We start from the raw sequence: 18615 nt of genomic DNA on the forward strand, positions 1-18615 counted from the left end.
TCGGATGCGTCAGGATATTTATTAGTATAACTCTGATTGTGTTCATCAGAGAGAAGAAAGTCATATATACCTAGGGTGGGGGGGACTTTTTCAATTGAATGATTATGGAAAATTTTACTTATTTTGTAAGGGTAGTTTTTATGCAAGTAAAACCATCATTCATTGGTTAAATCGGGTCATGTGAACTGAAAATGAAGCACAGGTGAGTCTTATTTGTTTGTTTTTGTTAGAGGAACTCATTTAAATTCATCAAAAGAGTGCCAGTCATTCTGCCCAGGATTGTTTGTTTGTGTGTGTAGTTCAGACAAGAGAAGAGGTTGGGCTACATTAGTTTGACAGAGCCCTATCTCTCAGTTAGTCCACCCTCCACTGCCTATGATATGCTCCGTCTGACGTCACGCGGCGTTATCAGCATCCCGTCAGACTAATGCACTGAAGAGTCCTGCTCAAAACTGACCCGTTCAGTGCTGGGACGCAAATGCGCTGACTCCATTTCTCTGGTGTTAAAGCACAGGTTGACCGCAGGTCAATCAGATTATTGGGTAAAATGGATTGTGACGTCAGGGTTTAGAAAGCGTCGCGTTGACTTCACCGCACAGCAGACGAGCGCTTTATCCTGACGCGAACAGACCGAGCCGCTCTCCTCCTGCAGACAGACACCAGCATGAGTCCGAAAACAGCGACCTGAAGGACAAACACAGCAGAATGGCCGCGTATCTGGAGGTAAGAGGCACCAGCGCACCTTGTTGCTGCATTTAACACGCCTTTTGTGAGACGCGCGTCAGATGAAGACTCAGCATTTCGACAGGTTCATGAGGTGTGGTTCGGCACTGGGTGTCCACAAACTAGTAAATAATTCACATTCATCATGAGGTTTAATGCGCACGTTTGAATTGATATGTGATGAAAGTCTGAAATAATGTAAACAAATACAGTGTCAACGCGAAATCCGTAATTCATCGTCTTCTAAACCGGTTTGCACGCACAAGCGGGTATGTTGCCAAGGCGACGCCATTGGTTAGATCGGTTCGAAGTAGTAATTTACGGGATGTGTGTGTGTGTGTGTATGTATATATATATATATATATATATATATATATATATATATATATATATATATATATATATGTTATAAAATATATGTATATGTGTGTGTTTATATGGCATCATTTACTCACCCATAAGTCAAAATGAAGAAACACAAAATGAAGTTTTGCTCTTCAATACAGTGCTTATAAGAAAATGACTACAGCTGTCAAGCTCCAAAAAGGATAAAATGACCATATAAGTAGTTTATAAGACTGATGCGCTATATTGTAATTCTGCCTTTACATATAGGCCTACTATCTGAATGATCATAAATGCATGTTTACTTGGAAATTGTACATGAACACCCCTTTCAAATCATAATTTAGACGTCTAACAAGCACGTGAAGGCAATTTCAAATGACAGTAGCTTTGTGTGGACATTCTGCTCGCTAAAGTTGTGGTCACATTAGCTCCATTGTCTATCATTATTAGTGTAGCGATATAGCTCAGCTCACACAGAAGATCCGTTTATGTAGCTTTCTGTTGGTCAATGCAGCAAATGTGAAATCTGCATGGTGAAATCTTTCGCCCTCATGTGAAATTCCTGATCTAGTGGATTCCTACACTCTTAAAAATAAAGGTTCTTTATCAGCATCAATGGTTCCATGAAGAGCCTTTAACATCCATGGAATCTTTCCAATCCATGAAAGGTTCAGTTTAGGTTCTTTCGATTATTAAATAGTTCTTCACACACACAAAATGGTTCTTTTAAGAACTGCTGACTTGTTCTCTGTGGAACCATAATTGGTTCTGTGTAGTAAAACATGCTACAATAGATTTTTTTTGTTCTTGCAGATAGCTGATGACAGCAAAGGGCACGAACTGAGTCTTTTCTGTGTGCCGAAACACTATGAGGAGGATTTGGACAGTGTCATAATACCCAACGGCCTCATTAAGGACAGGTACGTTTAATCAGTAGTAGGCCTACTGAGTTGCATCTGGTTGTTGTGGTGAGATTGGGAAGTGCTCATTTGTGAAATGATACAGTTGTGGTATTGACGTGGCCGTGGATTGCCCTCGATGGTAAAAGAGCCCTGTGTTCCCCCTGTAGATTTAGTTAATGATGTTAGCGCAATAGGAGAGGCATGTGATTTGAATTGGCTTTCCCATGTATTTGTTTAACAAATTTCCCCTCGAATCTCTTGACTGTCATTATTGGCATGACTTCAGCCAGTTTTAATGAGAGCCTTCATGTCAAAATACTCTACCCTTCAACTTTGATCTTCTCTGCAGGACTGAGAGGTTGGCCAGAGATATCGTTCGGGATATGGGAGGACATCATATCGTGGCTCTTTGCGTTCTGAAAGGAGGGTATAAGTTCTTTGCAGACCTGATGGATTACATCAAGACACTGAATCAAAACAGCGATAAGTCTGTGCCATTGACTGTGGATTTCATTAGGCTAAAGAGCTATTCGGTGGGTGCCAGATCTACTGCAGTCATTCACTCCATCACTGAGCCGCATACAGACATATTCAACAACGACCTGTCAATCATTTCAGATGCAGTGGTCTGCGTTCATATTACGACATACATATAGAGCATTTTATTAGTAGCTTGTGCCATTGACATGTTCCCTATAATAATGGGGACTTTAACATGATTCAATGTTTCATTAACAGTTCATGTTAGTAGCCTATTATGTATTTGCGTATTTACCATGATAACTGTTGTTTCCCTAACCCCAAAATGGCACTTTATTTTCACTTAACTGCTAAAAAGTGGGTCCCAACTTAAGGACCATGGGAAAATGTGGGTCTCATGGCCAAACCAGTTGAGAACCACTGATATAGAGGATAGGGAACGATTCAGACCGTTTTCGCGTTAGTGTCATGTGAATTCGACAAACAATGCTATATTTTAAAGCAATTTGAAGGAGAAACGGTTAGAGATTATGAGGAAAATTGGGTTTTACGACCTCAACGGCTCTTGTCGAGCTTTGCTCTAGGTGAAACGCTATTGGCTATTTTGAAAAAAGGGGAGGAGCTTCTAGATATATCCCGCACTTCAGCAGGTCTTTAAGGGTGCAGTAAGTGATTTCTGAGAAATGCTGTTGAAGGTGGATTGGACTGAGTAGCACGACACTCGTAGCCAATCAGCGGTAGGAGGCGTGTCCACAGATTGTAGAAGGAGAGATGGCTGAGAGACATTACAAAAGAGGAAAGCTCAGAGGAATATCACTGGGAAAAGAAGGGTTATGATCAGGCTAGAGCTTTAGGACCCATGTTAATATTAGAAAATCACTGGAGAACCATAAGAGGGAAGACCAAAAAATGGACACCGAGGTTGTGTTGATTCTGCTCCATACGTGAATAACATTGGTTTTGCTATGTTTCACAGAACCAAGATATGCTGTTGTTTGTACACGACAAAAATATGTCACAACTTCCATTCCATCACAACTTTAAAGGGTTAGTTCACCCAAAAATGAAAATTATGTCATTAATTACTCATCCTCATGTCATTCCACACCCGTAAGACCTTCGTTAATCTTCAGAACACAAATTAAGATATTTTTGTTGAAATCCGATGGCTCAGTGAGGCCTGCATAGGGAGCAATGACATTTCCTCTCTCAAGATCCATTAATGTACTAAAAACATTTAAATCAGTTCATGTGAGTACAGTGGTTCAATATTAATATTATAAAGCCACGAGAATATTTTTGGAGCGCCAAGTGATGGCCGATTTCAAAACACTGCTTCAGGAAGCTTCAGAGAGTTTTGAATCAGAGTGTCGAATCAGCTGTTCGGAGCGCCAAAGTCACATAATTTCAGCCGTTGCCAGTTTGACACACGATCCGAATCATGATTCGATACGCTGATTTATTTGTGCTCCGAAGCTTCCTGAAACAGTGTTTTGAAATCAGCCATCACTATAGACCCTTTTACAGTTTGTACACAATGATGACATAGCAACGTATGCTTGCGCATTTTGGCAACAAAACTATGGCGAGAATCAGCAGCGTGTCAAGCTACGCAAGCGGATTAAGCAACAGAGAGAAAGTTATTTTAAAAAGTTGACTTTATCAAATGGTATCAGGCTACCAGATCCGTGTACTATAGTGGAGTGGATGGAAGACGTTAGCAGATGGCCAAATATACAGTGGTCAGATATATATACGTATTTAGTTGAGAAACCGAGCGTGTACACCTAAGAGAAATTACGAGCATATAAATCATATCTAACACGTTAGAACCACTGGGGAACAACACCACTTCCGTTGCCAAAATGCGTGCGCGACTATTTAATCACGTGGGCTGTAAAAGGTTTTTTTTTTTTTTTGGCGCACCAAAAATATTCTCTTCGCTTTATAATATTAATATTGAACCACTGTACTCACATGAACTGATTTAAATATGTTTTTAGTACATTTATGGATCTTGAGAGAGGAAATGTCATTGCTGGCTATGAAGGCCTCACGGAGCCATCGGATTTCAACAAAAATATCTTAATTTGTGTTCCGAATATTAACAAAGGTTTTTCGGGTGTGGAACGGCATGAGGGTGAGTAATTACTGACAGAATTTTCATTTTTGGGTGAACTAACCCTTTAAAGTTGTGATGGAAAGGAAGTTGTGACACATCTTTTCGTCATTTACATCTGGGTGAAACGGATTATTAAAAAAAATGAAAGTGCAGCCCTCAAAAATGGATGCAGATTTGAATGTAAGCTTGCAGTCGGTTGTAAGAAAGGGACAGAGTTTAAAGTGAATAAATGATTGGAGAAGTTCAGCAAACGTCACCAGAGAAAGGTCTGACGCTTCACCGGAAGATCAAGTTATGAATTATGATGGAAAAAAAGAGGAAATATATGCATGGATGAATCGTTCACAATAGGTTTGTCTTCAAATGCTAATAACATAACTAAGCAATATCCATTTTGATACAGTATGATGCCTGAATTGATTTTAGTTTTTAATGTGTTTAGACAAAATACAGTATGATTTACTAGCATTTAGCAATTTAATTACCATTATATAAAAAAGTAATCATTGGTTTATTGGTATTGGGCAGAATATTAATAGCGGTGTATCACAATAAGTTCATCCTATAGAAAAGCAGTTCCACCTCAAAGGATTAATTACACCACTTTAAGGCTCAAATAACCGTTTTTAGTGTTTTAACAGAAATACCAGCTGCTCATTTTTGCATCACTGTAAGCATGTCACATTACTGACCATATGTCACAGATGCAGTTGATAAATCTACAGTCGTTTTGAACCTGTAACATTAACTTAAAGTCTTTATTTCTGATCTGATTTCTCTCCAGAATGACCAGTCTACAAACTGTGTGAAGGTTATTGGAGGAGATGAATTATCTGCTCTTTCTGGCAAAGTGAGTTTGGATCTGAACCTTGTGTACACTTTTGTTTACTATTCTGTTTTTTTACACTATGACATTTTAATGTTTTTGAAAGCCTCCCAAAGGCTGCAGTTAATTGATCGAATACAGAAGAAAATGTAATATTGTGAAATAACTGTTTTCTATGTGAATGTTATAAAATGTCATTTATTCCTGTCATGCAGCATTACTCCAGTCTTCAGTGTCACATGATCCTTCAGAAATCATTCTAATATGATGATTTGCTGATCAAGAAACATTTATGATTACCAGAGTTGGACACTGTTAATGTGCTTATTTTTTATTCATTTTTTAGGATTCTTTGATTAATATAAAGTTCAAAGAACATTTATTTTAGAGAAATCTAAAAGTAAAAAAAGTATTAATTAATAAATAATTGTACTGAGCACAAACTTTTGAACATTAGTACATATACTTTGGAAATGATAAAAATGTAGATGGGTAATCTGTCTCCTTCTCTTTCCTCACAGAATGTGCTCATAGTCGAGGTGAGATTCAGTTTTCAATTCAATATAGTTTCATTTCATGTCAAATTTGTGTTCGCACCAACATGTGTGAAATGTGTTGTGTGCTGAGAGATAAAAACACAGATGCTGACAGCAAACGAATTCTCTTTTTGTCCCCAAGGACATTGTGGAGACAGGAAGAACTATGGAAACGCTACTCAAATTATTAAATGAATGTCATCCTAAAATGGTGAAAGTTGTCAGGTGAGGCGTAAACATCTCTGAAGTGCAAAACAAGAGAATAGTTGTCCTCTAACCATATTTTAGACGTGTATATTCAGTACATGTAACATTTAAAGCCCCCATCAAAGAAGAGCTTTTAATATATCTTTTAATATATTTCGCAATATTGAATTCAATGTCATTTAATTTCAGTTTACTGGTGAAAAGGACGCCCAGGAGCTCAGGATACCGTCCCGACTGTGAGTTCTTTGTTTCTCATCACAGGATTTTATTGGATATTATGAACATTTTGAGCTTAATCCACATCACTTAGAGAAATAAAACGCCCTGCATTTATGTTGTTGGACATTAGACATGCGCTCATCTGTCTGTGTTCAGAGTAGTTATGCAATGCTTTTAGACAGAAAGCTGATAAGCTCTTTATATCCATCCTCCAAGCACAAATGTCACTCTCTTTCGCTCTTGACTTCCACTTTCGAGCTAAAGCGAGTCTGTAATCAAGAAGACGAGGAATGTTCTAGCTCAGCTGCTCTCCACCTTCAATGCTCGCGTCTTCTGCGTCATAACCGTGTGATCGGCAGGTTGAGAGAGTGGCTGATCGTGTGCAGCACTCACAAAAACTTAAGTTTTTTTTGACAGGTTGGGAACCACTGATCTGCTGTGTAGCAGGTCCCCACTAGTCGAGACGGTCAACTAATGTCCTCTATGGGGACCATGATTGTTATACCATTGATAATTGTCATAAAAGCAATAAATTCCCTTTTAAATATGATTGACAATTCTTTGTGAGATTCAACTGAATGCTGGTGGAAAACTGATCAGATGTTCGCTGATATTCTCCATTAACTGATTATAATTATATTAAATCATTATTATTATTTTTTAATTGTCATGAAAATATTATATAATTCTAATTCTAATATTAAATATTATTATTTGTTTTTTTTTGGAATGTGATTGTCATTAAAATATTATATAATTCTAATTATAGTATTAAATACCATAATAAATTCTTATTTTTTTATATATTTATTTGGAATGTACTTATTAATAATAATAATATATTAATGTACTTATTAATATAATAATAAGTATTAATGTACTTATTAGTACTCATAATATTACAATTTAATTTTTTGGAGTGTGATTAATTATCATTAAAATATTATAATTATAGTATTAAATACAATATATATAAAATAAATAAATAAATATATATATATATATATATATATATATATATATATATATATATATATATATATATATATATAATATTTTTTTGGAATGTGCTTAATTGTCGTTAAAATAATATTATATAATTCTAATCATAATATTAAATATAATTTATTTTTTGGAGTGTTATTGTCATTAAAATATAATTATAGTATTAATTACAATTTTTATATTTTATTATATATTTTTTATTTTTGAAATGTGCTTGTCATTAAAATAATATTATATGAAAATATTAAATATTATATTAAATATCATTTATTATATTAAATATAATATATAATTATGTACAAATAAATATATAAAAAATAAGAATTTATGGTATTTAATACTATAATTAGAATTATATAATATTTTAATGACAATCACATTCCAAAAAAATATTTAATATTAGAATTATAATTATATAATATTTTCATGATATTTAATATTATATTCAATATAATATTTAATATTTTCATATAATATTATTTTTTATAATAATATATAATTCTAATTATAGTATTAAATATTCTAATTAATTAAATTTTTTTAATACATTTTTTTGTAATGTTCTTAATTTGAATATAATGCAAAACATCTGAGCTTTTTTCTTGTTAAATATAATTTAATTTTCCCCTTGCGTGTGTATGTCTTGTGTTCTTGTAGATATCGGATTTGAAGTTCCTGACAAGTTCCTGGTGGGATATGCTTTAGACTACAATGAATATTTCAGGGATTTGAGTGTAAGTGTTTGGTCCTTTCTGATGTAATGTTGTAAATGTGCAATGATATCAGTTTTGTGTATTATTTGTTTGTCTGATCAGAATGATGTATTGACACCTTCTCTATCTCTCTTTATATATTTCAGCATATCTGTATAATAAGTGACAGCGCAAAAGAGAAATATAAAGTATGAAATGACACCGAGTGCTGGACGCACGAAGACAAAGATCACTGTGAACCTTTCTTTTGCTTGTAAATTTATTTTTGTACATGCCATCTGAAATGAATAATGAACTCATGAAACATGGATTCCCAAAGATAAATGATCACACTTCTAGTGCTGCGGCGAAGGATGAATGTTTTTTTGTTTAGAAGAGTTAATAGTTAATCTCATTTTAATTGATAACGGGACTTGCCATACACTTTTTGATTGTTTGAACAGAGGCCTTCGATGAACTGATTTCATGTTCATTTGGCTAATAGACGTTTGGCTTTAGAGCTCAGAGGTTATGAAGTTACTCATTGTCAGCTAGTTATTGTTATTTATTATATATTCTCTAGATATTGACTCCAGAATATACACACATTGAGAATTGATGTGCAGCTCATGAAGGATTTTTGTTTTTGACCACTACAATGAAATAACACTGACATTATTATTTTTGTCCTGGTTGTTTTTATAAGCATGTTGATGTGATAACAGTCTGTCAATTAGCTGAGGTGTGTGATTGTGTAATATTTACCTGTTTACTGCCACCAAAACTCTAGAAGTTGAAGAGCTGTTATGAAAGAAGAAAGCTACTCAATGAAACTAAGCAATAAAGTAGTGTACAAAGGTCTATGCAAGTTTTTTAAAGTTTTATAATATCAACATTGGTTAAACCTGTTAACTGTCACCCCCACTTTTTTATAGACATGAAAATGCACTATTCAAACTTAAATGGTTGTAATTCAAGAATACTTTGGAATATAGACATGAGGCTGGTCTTGTTTTAAAGATGAAGTTTGGCAGATTATTGTAGAAGTGAAATAACATATGTAAGTGAAACAGGAAAAAAAAGTTATAGAAGTTTATGAAAATGTAAAATGTAAAAATATAACATTTTTTACAAAATATATATTTTGTAAAACAAGTTTTACTCTAAAACTGCAAGGAAATCAAAGCCAAAAATCTGAACGAATTTCTGTTCCAAATTTCAGGTTGATATTTTAAAAAATGAGCTTTCAGTAAGATTTAGTTTGGGCGCAGTACCACACTTTTTCACTAGATGACAACCAAGCTCCATTACTGACCATATAAAGGCGCCTCCATTTCCATATATGGTTTGAGTGATCTGAACCATATATTTCAATTATTTTCATATTTATGAAGTAGACATCCTATATAAGTAGTATGGGAAGTTTGGCAGAATTTGATATGAATTCAGTCTCTAATAAACATAAAAACAACATGTATGTGGGTTATAGATCACCACCACAATGATAATTTTTTTTTTCTTTTTTCTATTAAAAACATTTCAGACCTTTTTTTCTCAAAAAATTGAATGGATGTTATCTTTTGAATTCTTGGCATGAAAACAAACACCAATCTTTAATGATTTTTCATGTTCATCGCTATTTCAAAATAAACGTCTGAACCTTATGAGTATGAAAATATGCTTGCTGCAAATTGATAAATTACTGCTCCTCTGTAATTTATTTTGAAAATCAGTCAACAAATATGTAAACTAGAGATTCTAAGCTTTCAAATGATATATAGTTTGTCAAGATTAGTTTAGGTTTAGTATAGAATTACTGTTTTAAATATGTAATGGCTGTGGGTCCACCAGTGGGCCAGTGACAGTGAACAAAGCGTGTGGTCACGATGGGGGAAATATCTCAAATGTGAGATAAATGTCATGTTTTAATATCTATACGTATCTCCTACTTTACCTAATGTAAGTAAGTGTTGACTAACCATTAGTTCAAATCGTTGGTCGTTAAATATCGTAAATATTGCCTGCTAATAATAATAACGCTAAGAGATTAGGTTTGTTCCTGCAGGCGGAGACTCATTCAAAGTCATTTTGATTAAATCTATTAATTACGACGATTCCTACATGAGATAGAAAAGGAAATGTCTAAAACATAATTAAGAAGAAGAAGAAACAAACCCGTTGGTCCATCCTGAACGGCGCTGAAAAACGGAACAGGAACCACGTGACACGTGACGTCCTATGTTTGCGCTTTTTTACTGAAGACCGTTGGGGAAGAAATGCATAGACCACAATCGTTGAAAAGGTCTAAAAGGCCACACATGTTGAGTTGATGTGAGATTTTAGGATAATTGAATAATCTTTAAGTTATTATTATTGTTTAAAATACAAGATTACTATATTTCCATTTGTGTATCTGGTAAATTTGTCAGAAAAAAGGCAAAAATATAGTTTTTTATTTGCAAACATGAATCATAAAGGCAAATTATTATGTCACACTTGAAAAATCTCACTAATAAACTTTAATATAAGTCAAAAGTATTCAAATAAAGTGTTTATTTAGAGCCATCGCACCTGACCAATCAGCGACGTTCAGGTCGCTAAGCCCCGCCCATTCGCGTGTCGTAATGTTGTGATTGCGGAAGTGGTCCTGCAGGATTATCGCAACGTGAATTTGCTGTAAGCGAAATTTCATTGAGAAGTTGAATTAGTTATATTATTTCAAAATAATCATTCCGCGATGGCAGCTCTTAAATACGCTGGAATGGACGATACAGACAGTGAAGACGAGCTTCCTCCCGGCTGGGAAGAGAGATCCACGACAGACGGATGGGTTTATTATGCCAAGTGAGTGTTTGACACACAAAACACACACATCTGAGATGAGCATGTGTGTTTACACTCTTCATTAATGCTGGTGATACAAGACACAAACGTGTATAGCAACATAAGAGTATCTGTGAAGTGATTTATAGAGTGATTGACACATGACATTGTCAATCAAGTGTCATAATTCCTTTCAGCCATGAGGAAATGAAGACCCAATGGGAGCATCCCAAAACTGGGAAGAAGAAGCGCTGTGCTGGAGGTATGAGGATGATTTATTGACAATAACAGATCATTTCAGTCATCACAGCTCTGCTGAAACACTTTATTGAAGTGAGCAGAGCTTTTACAAGAGATTTCTGATCTGCAGTGATGACAAATCAATAAATGATTAAGTAAACTACAGACTAATCACTTATTTTATTTTATTTTTCAGCTTTGCCATATGGATGGGAGCAAGAGACCGATGATAAAGGCCAAATCATCTATGTGGAGTGAGTTGAATCAGTCACCCAAACACAGTGAATCATGTATTATAGTTTCCCTTAAATCAGAATTGCAGGTTGTCCGTGTCTCTTAGCTTTCAGGCTAGTTAATTATAAATTAATTGCTAACACTTTACAGTAAGGTTTCATTAGTTAATGCATTAACTAACATCAACTAACAATGAGCAATATTTTTAGTTAATAAAAATACAACTGTTCATGTTTGCTCAATTCAGTTAAATAATATTAAGACAACTTTTGATTTTAATAATGTGTTAGTAAATGTTGAAATGAACATAACTGAGATGAATAAATGCTTTAGAAATATTGTTCATTGTTAGTTCATGTTTGCTAATGTAGTTAATTAATGAAACCTTATTGTAAAGTGTTACAAATTAATTTTAATACACTTGACAAAATACATTTGTAGATATGCACAATAAATATTTTTATTTTCTTGATAAATTAAACTTGTACACAAGTAAATACATACAGTACAGAAATAAATGAATAAAAAAGTTTTTCAGAGAAATATGTAGTTATGTAATAATTTAGTATTAAATGTTTATGTTTTCATATTATATGTTTTATTATAATATTTTATATATAAGTTATATTATGCAGTATATGGTATTTTGTCAGAAAAATAAAAAATAGGATCATAAAAATATGAGCAAAAAGCTAAATCATTAATAATATCTGTGCTACTCGGACAATCTGGACAATAATTTACACCTGAATAATGACAATAATACAAGTTAACAATAGAATAAACTATAATAATGTAAGTTAAAATATAAGAGTCTATATTTAAGTCCATCGCACGGACCAATCAGAGACGTCCAGTCACTAAGCCCCACCCATTTCAGAAACTTGTGTGATGTTAAAGTGTTAGTTCAGCCAGAAATGAAAATAATGTCATTTATTACTCACCCTCATGTCATTCCACACCCGTAAGACCTTCGTTCATCTTCAGAACACAAATTAAGATATTTTAGTTGAAATCCGATGGCTCCGTGAGGCCTGCACAGACAGCAATGACATTTCCTCTCTCAAGATCCATAAAGGTACTAAAACATATTTAAATCAGTTCATGTGAGTACAGTGGTTCAACATTAATATTATGAAGCGACGAGAATATTTTTGGAGCGGCAAAAAAAACAAGATAAAGTTTTTTTAACAATATCTATTTTAAAACACTGCTTCATGAAGCTTTGGAGCTTTACGAATCGAATCAGTCATTCGGATCGCGTATCAAACGGCTAAACTGCTGAAATCATGTGACTTTGACGCTCCGAATCACTTATTTGATTCGTAAAGCTCCAAAGCTTCATGAAGCAGTGTTTTAAAATAGATATTGTTAAGAAAACTTTTTGTTTTTGTGGCGCACCAAAATATTCTCGTGGATTTATAATATTAATATTGAACCACTGTACTCACATGAACTGATTTAAATATGTTTTTAGTACATTAATGGATCTTGAGAGAGGAAATGTCATTGCTGGCTATGGAGGCCTCACTGAGCCATCGGATTTCATCAAAATATCTTAATTTGTGTTCTTACAGGTGTAGAACAACATGAGGGTGAGTAATAAAATGCTATTATTTTCATTTTTGGGTGAACTAACTCTTTAAGTACCACATTTGTCGTATTATAATTTTGTACAATACATTTTCTATTTGATAAAATATATTGTATTGTACAATATAATGCATTTCAATATAAACTTGTGTTTTAATGTGTCTTGTACTGTTTCATCAGTCACATCAACAAGCGCAGAACGTATTTCGACCCGCGGCAGGCCTTCACCGTGGAGGACATGCAGATGAAGCCCAAGCGCTACGACGGGAACACCACGGCTCTGGAGGTGCTGCACGGGCGCGACCTGTCCGACAGGGTGGTGCTGATCACAGGGGCCAACAGTGGCATCGGTGAGTCCACAGACGTCACTAAACACCTGCACCATCCTCAGTTACTGCTTCGTAAGCAGCTCCACGTGATAACCGACCTTTCTAGTTTAAAGGTCCCGTTCTTCGTGATCCCATGTTTCAAACTTTAGTTAGTGTGTAATGTTGTTGTTAGAGTATAAATAAAATCTGTAAAATTTTAAAGCTCAAAGTTCAATGCCAAGCGATATATTTTATTTAACAGAAGTCGCCTACATCGAACGGCCAGTTTGGACTACATCCCTCTACTTCCTTCTTTAATGACGTCACTAAAACAGTTTTTTGACTAACCTCCGCCCACAGGAATACACAAGAGTTGCGTTTGTAGAGTGTGTTTGTCGCCATGTCGTCGAAACGCTGTTATTTTCATCCCGCAGTCCAATCACCGGGTCTGATTCCGGCTCAAATTGATAGGGTAAAATTAAAGACATGTTTACAATAACACTGAGCGCGTGCATCTCCACGTTATGGTAAGAGGCGTGACCTTTCCGGGCAAGATGCGCTAAGCTGCTGTCGAATCACAACACAGGAACCGCTGGCACAATCAGAACTCGTTACGTATTTCTGAAGGAGGGACTTCATAGAACAAGGAAGTCATCAGCCCGTTTTTATGACAGTGGAAACAGCGGTATACAGATAAGTAAATTATGTGAAAAATACTGTGTTTTTTTACACGCGAAACATGAACACATGTTATATTGCACACTATAAACACAATCAAAGCTTCAAAAAACCACGAAGAACGGGACCTTTAACAGAGACAGTCTGAGCATTAGGCTCCTGCACTCTGATTCAGCGTTTGTCCAGAAGGCGGCGCTGCAGTATAATTTATTTGCACTCACACCCAAACATCAGTCAATATAAATGATGACATGTGAATGACTGAAATGTACATATTGTGAATATTTAATAATTGTTTTAATCTTTCACTCTGAAGGGTTATCAAAGCAGTTTTTAAACTTCAGCCAAACAGAAGCACATATTTCAGTCAGTGTATTTATGACATAAAATGCTGTTTCATTGGTGGATTCTATTATTATTTTTAGGTTTAGGTTAGGTTATTATTTTTAGGTTAGGTTATAGGTCGTGTCACTGTACTGTTTTATACAGTGTACAGGTTTATTTTATTTTAAAGAAATTATTATTTTTATTCAGCAAGGACAGATTGAATTGATCGAAAGTGACAGTAAAGACATTTATAATGTTACAAAAGATTCGATTTCAAATAAATGCTGTTCTTTCAAACTCTCTATTCATCAAAGAATCCTGAAAAATAAAATGTATGACGGTTTGCACAGAAATCTGAAGAAGCACAACTGTTTTCAACATTGATAATAATCATAAATCTTTCTCGAGCAGCAAATCATCATATTAGAATGATTTCTGAAGACTGGAGTAATGATGCTGAAAATTCAACTTTGATCACAGGAGTAAATTACATTTTACAATATATTCACAAATAATAGTAGTTTTTATATGTACAGTTTTTTTTTTACAGTCATCATCATTATCATCATTATTATTATATTTAGCTTTTTAAAAAAAAAAAAAATATATATATATATAAGTAATTTTAGTAAAGTTAATTATATTATTTAGTAAGTTTATTCAATTTAAAAACTAACTGAACTAAGTTTTCCATCTAAAATTTAATTTTAGCCTAATTTCATTTAATGATTTTTTTTTTAAATAGTTTGTTGTATTTAATAATAACAATGCTGGTAATGATATTTCACAGTATTACTGTGTTTTCAGTGTTTTCTGATTGTGCAGCATTTGTAATCTAAAAGAAAAATCTAGTCCAGATAAAACGAGTCGGACATGCTATAAAAAAACAGGAAACACTGATGAATATTCTATTTTTAATTTAATTTTAAGCTGTTGATATTCACATTTGAGTTTTGAGATTCATGTAGTTGTAATCTACATCAATCATGCCACATAATCAAGTATTAAATAATATACCAGATTACTTGAACGATATAATAATGGCATGGCCTTCGTGTAAATCTTAACACGTCTTGCTTGCAACGTATGAAATGTATAAATATGAAATATATAATATTGAAATGTATTACATGATCATAATTAATATAATTGCATTGCATTGAACTCTTGTTCTGTTCAGCACTCAGTAGTGCTGATAGTTTTCAGTGAACACTAGAGGGCAGAAGAGCTCCGTGTGTCACGTCAAGCGTGTGCTAAAATAATGTATTAGACACAAACTATTCTTATGATATTGCTGAACAGGGTAACATTACATGATGATCATTATATTGTACGACTTTGTTAATTTGGACTATTAGTTATTTTGAACTATTAAATTATTTTAAACATTAAATGGCAGTAAGTCAGAGTGGAATATATACGTTCATTAATTTAAATTTTAAAAATGTATTTAATTGAATTTGCTTTAAATAATTGTGGGTATTTTAACCTAAACAGCCTCTTCTTGTTAAATATCTGTGGATTGTTTATGTTTGCTTGACACTTATATCTCTTTAAGTATTTTATTGCACACTATAATTTGTAAATACTACAGATTTATTACCATATTTAACAGCATATCACCAAACAATAGTTGCATATGTAAGACACTTGCTCATTATGTATGTGTTCTAATGCGTTCAATCATAATAATTAGCTGCTGTTCTTTGTGATAATTGTTTAGTCATTTACATTTGAAACCATGAAGCACTTTAATGTTTGAATGGCTGTGTCAGTGAGATTCCTCTCATAATAAACCCCATTATACGGTAATTACAGTAGGAGGGGTTATTATGCTTTTATTAGACTGATTCTCGTCCTGTATTTCATTAGTCTGTCCACACGCTCCCTACCAGTGTAATGGAAAGCGATCCTCTCTCTCTCTGGTTAGCGTGTTCTGGGTTTGTGGCGCAGGCGGTACACCTGCACCCGTACATTGATCCTGCGGTGCGTGTTTGACCCCGGCTGATGCCTCCCATTCATTCCCATTAGCGACTCGGGCGCTTTCCTTAATTCTCCTCTATTGAACCAACTAAAAGTTATTTACCGTCTCAAGCGCCGTTCACTTCACTCAAGCAGCCCGTCACAACAGCATCTGACCTGAGACCTGTGCTTCAGCTTCCACACGTCTACACACTGTGCCACAAAATACTAGAAGGAAATTAGTAGGGGTGTAACGATACACTCCCCTCACGGTTCAATACGTATCGCGATATTTTCAACAAAATTAAAAAATGAAGATTTATTTCCAAAACATTAACAATTTTCAATAACTTTGTCATACATACAACTTTGTAAAGAATTGACAATATTTCATGATTTAATTGAACCTTTTGTATGTAAATCAACAATTGACCAGGTGTGTCACTGAACAATAAAACTGAATTTTAACATGAAATTAGAATTAGGATAGCTGAAACCTAAGAGAGAACTTCTTAAAGCAGTAAAACAATGCTGACGCCTAAAATAATCATGATTCTGTACCTGAAAATACATCATTTCTATACATATAAATAACGTAAGCCTTTATATTAGTAAAATCAGGCATTTGTCATTATCAGGACCCACAAATATTGCACCATTGAATTATTATACATTATATTCAACATTAAATATAGTAGTTTAATGTATAGTACCGTTACTGAAACTGTTTCGTGACAGTAACGTTACACTCGCGCTTTCAATTGGTTGAATCTCTTTCACACAGAGAAGCTCCTCGCGCAGATTAGACATGATAAGAATAAACAATCTAAAATGCTTTGAATCATCATACTACTAAAACTAAAAACGCGATCTGGTGAGTTAAATCATGCTTTTACTTCGAGGAGTGTCGCTTTAAATGATGTTCGCGCTTTCACTCTGAGGCGAGCCGCTCCAGCGCGCATGCGCTAAGATGATCTACAACAGTTAAAATCGCAAAGCGTGTCAAAATTACTATTCCCAAACTTTATTAGTTCGTCCAAAAATTAAAATTATATCTTAATTTTTTCACCCTCATGTCGTTTTCGCGTGTTGCTCGCACATGTACATTTAAACGTCGTGTTTACTAAAGTATGCGCGTCGTTGTAAATCTGTTCATCGTGTCTCCTCAGAAGACTTGGATTTGGATTAGACCGCTCGATTTATTATTTTTACGACGCCTTTCTGACATTTTTTTTTATCTTTTAAGTTTTAGAGGAATAGACTTTAAATGGAGGAACAGAAATCTCTCAAATTTCATAAAAATATCTTCATTTGTCTTTGGAAGATGAACGAGAATCTGTTTTGAAATGACACGAGGGTGAGTAACGTTACATGATGACAGAATTTACTTTTCAACTTTATTAAACTTTATTAAACTTTATAAATGCAGTAAAATGAGTCATGGATAAAACTAACTCTTTATCCTGATTCATATCGTTTACATCAACGATACATTATATCGCGATATTTCAATATAACTATGTATCGTTAAACAAAAATCAGAGATATTAAAATGTTTACCGTTTTTTTTTTCTCCACTTTTGTTATAATATTTTTATTTTATTTAAAAGTGTGTGAATGTATTTCTTGAATTTTAATTTAATTTTTCTCCCCTAAAAAAATGCATTGGTGACTTTATCGGATGAATTGTCTGTTTTAATACATTTTTTCTCCACTTTCCTATTAATTATTTGACATTTTTGAGAAAAAAAAAATGGGTGTAACATGAATTTGTTTTTCTTGATTTGTTTTTGTCTTGCATGTAACAACATTTCTTTCTGCCAATGCATCACACTTTTTATATCTTTTTTTTTTGTTTATTTATTTTTACTGCAGAGAAATAAGCATAACGTCCTTGCAAGTTTCCCTGCCTAAGCATCTTAGACCTCCCAGATTTTCCCAAGTTATGTTATTTTTCTCCATATAAGAACCGTTTTATTCTTCCAGGCAGTCATAAATAAATCATAAATCTTTGATATGGATCCGTGGAGCTGTATCTGCTGGGCAGGTATGGTGTGTTGTGAGGTGAGCGGGGTTATTTTGGTTGAGCAGGTGTATCGCTGGATGCTGCCGCTCTCTGATGCTGATGGATGCTCTGTGGCGTCACGGCGCTCTAACGTGCCTCTGTTTGTCTTTCTGAGTCACAGCGCTGCAGACGTGGATGCATGTGTACATTTATGGGCTTCTATATTTATTCTCTTCCTATTTTCAGTGCATCAGTTCTAATGGATGAGGCAGGTAAACCAGTGCAGTCACTGATGCTACTATTTTTCACTAGAGGCAACACAAGCTTGAAAAACAAAACATTTAAACATCTATTGTAGTTTTTTTATTTTAATATATATATATAT

General features: G+C 34.2%; 2 protein-coding genes across 4 annotated transcripts in view; both read left to right on the forward strand.

Moving 5' to 3' along the window:
* hprt1l (hypoxanthine phosphoribosyltransferase 1, like) lies at positions 1–8921 on the forward strand. The gene is made up of 9 exons (XM_048159583.1): positions 1–723; positions 1885–1991; positions 2323–2506; positions 5360–5425; positions 5923–5940; positions 6080–6162; positions 6334–6380; positions 8026–8102; positions 8228–8921. Exons 1-9 carry the CDS (start codon positions 706–708, stop codon positions 8273–8275), a joined length of 648 nt encoding a protein of 215 aa, XP_048015540.1. The 5' UTR covers positions 1–705; the 3' UTR covers positions 8276–8921.
* A 1498-nt stretch (positions 8922–10419) lies between these two features.
* Positions 10420–18615, forward strand: part of wwox (WW domain containing oxidoreductase) — a 286614-nt gene continuing 278418 nt past the window's right edge. Inside the window, exons 1-4 of one of the 3 annotated variants that reach the window (XM_048159579.1) lie at positions 10420–10904; positions 11081–11145; positions 11320–11377; positions 13131–13300. In XM_048159579.1, the coding sequence (XP_048015536.1) occupies positions 10798–10904; positions 11081–11145; positions 11320–11377; positions 13131–13300 (400 nt within the window). In that variant the 5' untranslated portion in view covers positions 10420–10797. The remainder of the gene's footprint in view (positions 10905–11080; positions 11146–11319; positions 11378–13130; positions 13301–18615) is intronic. The other 2 variants (XM_048159581.1, XM_048159578.1) reach the window with 2 other exon arrangements.

This window comes from Megalobrama amblycephala, linkage group LG15 (assembly GCF_018812025.1).
Source record: "Megalobrama amblycephala isolate DHTTF-2021 linkage group LG15, ASM1881202v1, whole genome shotgun sequence".
Lineage (NCBI taxonomy): Eukaryota > Metazoa > Chordata > Actinopteri > Cypriniformes > Xenocyprididae > Megalobrama > Megalobrama amblycephala.

What these genes read in the sequence shown, in the direction of transcription:
- hprt1l (XM_048159583.1), top strand. An exon ending in AAAATGGTGAAAGTTGTCAG is followed by an intron (nt 6,163 to 6,333) that starts GTGAGGCGTAAA and finishes ATTTAATTTCAG; the next exon opens with TTTACTGGTGAAAAGGACGC. An exon ending in CTCAGGATACCGTCCCGACT is followed by an intron (nt 6,381 to 8,025) that starts GTGAGTTCTTTG and finishes GTGTTCTTGTAG; the next exon opens with ATATCGGATTTGAAGTTCCT.